The 2,207-nt window shown below is 27.3% G+C and overlaps 1 protein-coding gene across 1 annotated transcript; it reads right to left on the minus strand.

Annotated features, from left to right (window-relative positions):
- Nucleotides 1-983: 983 nt before the first annotated feature.
- LOC106778728 (umecyanin-like) lies at nucleotides 984-1,923 on the minus strand. Its single transcript, XM_014666716.2, has 2 exons — nucleotides 1,732-1,923; nucleotides 984-1,641 (listed from the first exon to the last, which is right to left on the minus strand). Exons 1-2 carry the CDS (start codon nucleotides 1,904-1,906, stop codon nucleotides 1,205-1,207), a joined length of 612 nt encoding a protein of 203 aa, XP_014522202.1. The 5' UTR covers nucleotides 1,907-1,923; the 3' UTR covers nucleotides 984-1,204.
- Nucleotides 1,924-2,207: the final 284 nt, after the last annotated feature.

Below are 2,207 nucleotides of genomic sequence, written 5' to 3' on the forward strand. Positions count from 1 at the left end.
TCAAGGATCACCCTAATAGTCTCTAATTTCCAAACATATAAATTGACAATTAAAAAACTTAAAGAAAAAGAAAAACTAAAAAAAAAAAAACGTTTAAAGAAATTGTATGATTTAAGATAATAAAACTCGTCTGTAAGAATTATATTTATACCTTAAACTTTTATTATTAAAATAATTAAGTTTCAATGTTTTAAATACATTGTCAATTATAAAACACAATTTTTTATATTCATACATAAATAATACTATTTTATGAAATAAAAATAAAATATATTAAATAATCTAGTAATTAGAAATCTATTATAATATTATTATTTAAATAAATTAATTATTATTTTCTATACTCTATTTTTTTTTCTTTTATAATCGTTTTCATTACTTTGTTATCAATAATAAAATATATTTGTATTAAATGATGAGGTGATTAGAGAAAAATATAATATAAAAAAAAATTATTATTTTAATAACTTTCTAGAGAGACATGTAATAGTAAAAAAAAATTAAAGCGTGAGATGCCTATAAACAAATTACAATTGCTACTTTTATTAACAAAATAAACACATGAGTAAGAAAGTAATTTCTCTAATATTTTTTTTTTCTTATATTGTAATAGACAATAAATATTTATTAGAAAGAGTAAAATTATACAATAAATATATATAAAAGATCTCAAATTTTGGAATCACTTTTCACAATAATATATATTTTAAAAAGGATAGAAAGAGAAAAAAATATACTACTATTATCAAAACAAAATATCATGATTTAAAATAAAGATAATTTTATCTTTTAAAAATAAATAACTATACGAACACCAAAATAAGATAATAAACCTGTTTAAGGACTAAATATATATATTTAAAATTTGTCTTTTTTTTTAATTTTATTCATTTTCAAATGTGTTGTTCATTAATATTTATCAAAAAATAATAGTAAATGTTTAATTCTTAATTTGAACATAAGAACTTTATTTTTACGTAAACCTTGATAGAAAAAAAAAAGTTAGATAAATAAATAAGAACAAAATATTTTATATTTTCTCGAACAAAGCAAGAAAGGAAAAAAAACAATTGTAACATGTGATGGGAAGTTAAATATACTGTCACCCTAAAAAAATTTAAAAAAAAAAAGTGAATTCACGAAATACAATAAAAATTGAGAAGAATAACGTGTTCGAAACATTCCTAACTACAATCTCACATCTCTAACAGAAGAAAGCCAAGAGAAGTGAAAGAAGGGTGGCAGAAGCTCCAACAAGTCCGACAGATGCAGCTTCAGAGTTCTGTGGGAGAGGGGTGAGAGACCCTGAGGGAGAAAAGGCGGCTGAAGGAAGAGGGGTAGCGACAGGGGAAGACGAGGTGGCGCTACTATTGTTGTCGGTGACATTGATAACCGCTGGTGGAGAACCACTCGTACTAGGTTGTGGGGCAAAAGCTCTGCTAACAACATTAATTTTCAATTTCTGGCCAAGGGAACAATGTGATCCAAAGCTGCAAATGTAATATTGTTCCCCTGTCTCGTTTAGTGCCACGATCGCTGGACTGGAGGTAAGGGTGAAAAGGGTATTTCCACCGTTGCATGTGTCATAAACTGATTTCGTCACCTTGGCTACGTCGTGATGGCCATTGGTAAAGTTAAACACTGTAAAATTCATCAATAAAAAAAATTGACATTGATTCATAATAACACATAATAAACCAATTAATTGATGGATTTAAGAGATTAACATACTGAGAGTATCCCCTAAGACGAAGGTTTTGTCGGAAACCCAAGCAATGTAGGTTGCAGCACCCCTGGAAGGGATGGTCCAGCCGGCCAAATCACCCACCACGTGTCTCGTCTGTGCCATGGACCCCTGAAGCAAGGTGACTACTGCAAATAGCATGAGAAACACGCTTCTCGCCATAGATGTGTGTTCTTGGAAGTAAATCGTCTTTCTTTGTTTATGTTACTCTTCTCTCTTTCTTTTCCTTCTTCTCCTTCCAGTGATTGAATTGTAACGTTGAATGCTGATATTTTATATAGGTATTTATAACTTAAGAGGAAATCATTATAAAATATAAAATTATTCTAAAAGATTATTTAAGATATAAGTAGATTATTTAAGATGATATATGTAATATGTTAAGAAGATTATATAAGATGATAAATAGTTTATTAAATATATTATTTAAAATATAAATATGTTATTTAAGATAATATATAGT

The sequence above is a fragment of the Vigna radiata genome, unplaced genomic scaffold (assembly GCF_000741045.1).
Source record: "Vigna radiata var. radiata cultivar VC1973A unplaced genomic scaffold, Vradiata_ver6 scaffold_438, whole genome shotgun sequence".
NCBI lineage: Eukaryota > Viridiplantae > Streptophyta > Magnoliopsida > Fabales > Fabaceae > Vigna > Vigna radiata.

What these genes read in the sequence shown, in the direction of transcription:
- LOC106778728 (XM_014666716.2), bottom strand. Translation starts at nt 1,906, where the DNA reads ATGGCGAGAAGCGTGTTTCTCATGCTATTTGCAGTAGTCACCTTGCTT. An exon ending in CGTCTTAGGGGATACTCTCA is followed by an intron (nt 1,642 to 1,731) that starts GTATGTTAATCT and finishes TGAATTTTACAG; the next exon opens with TGTTTAACTTTACCAATGGC.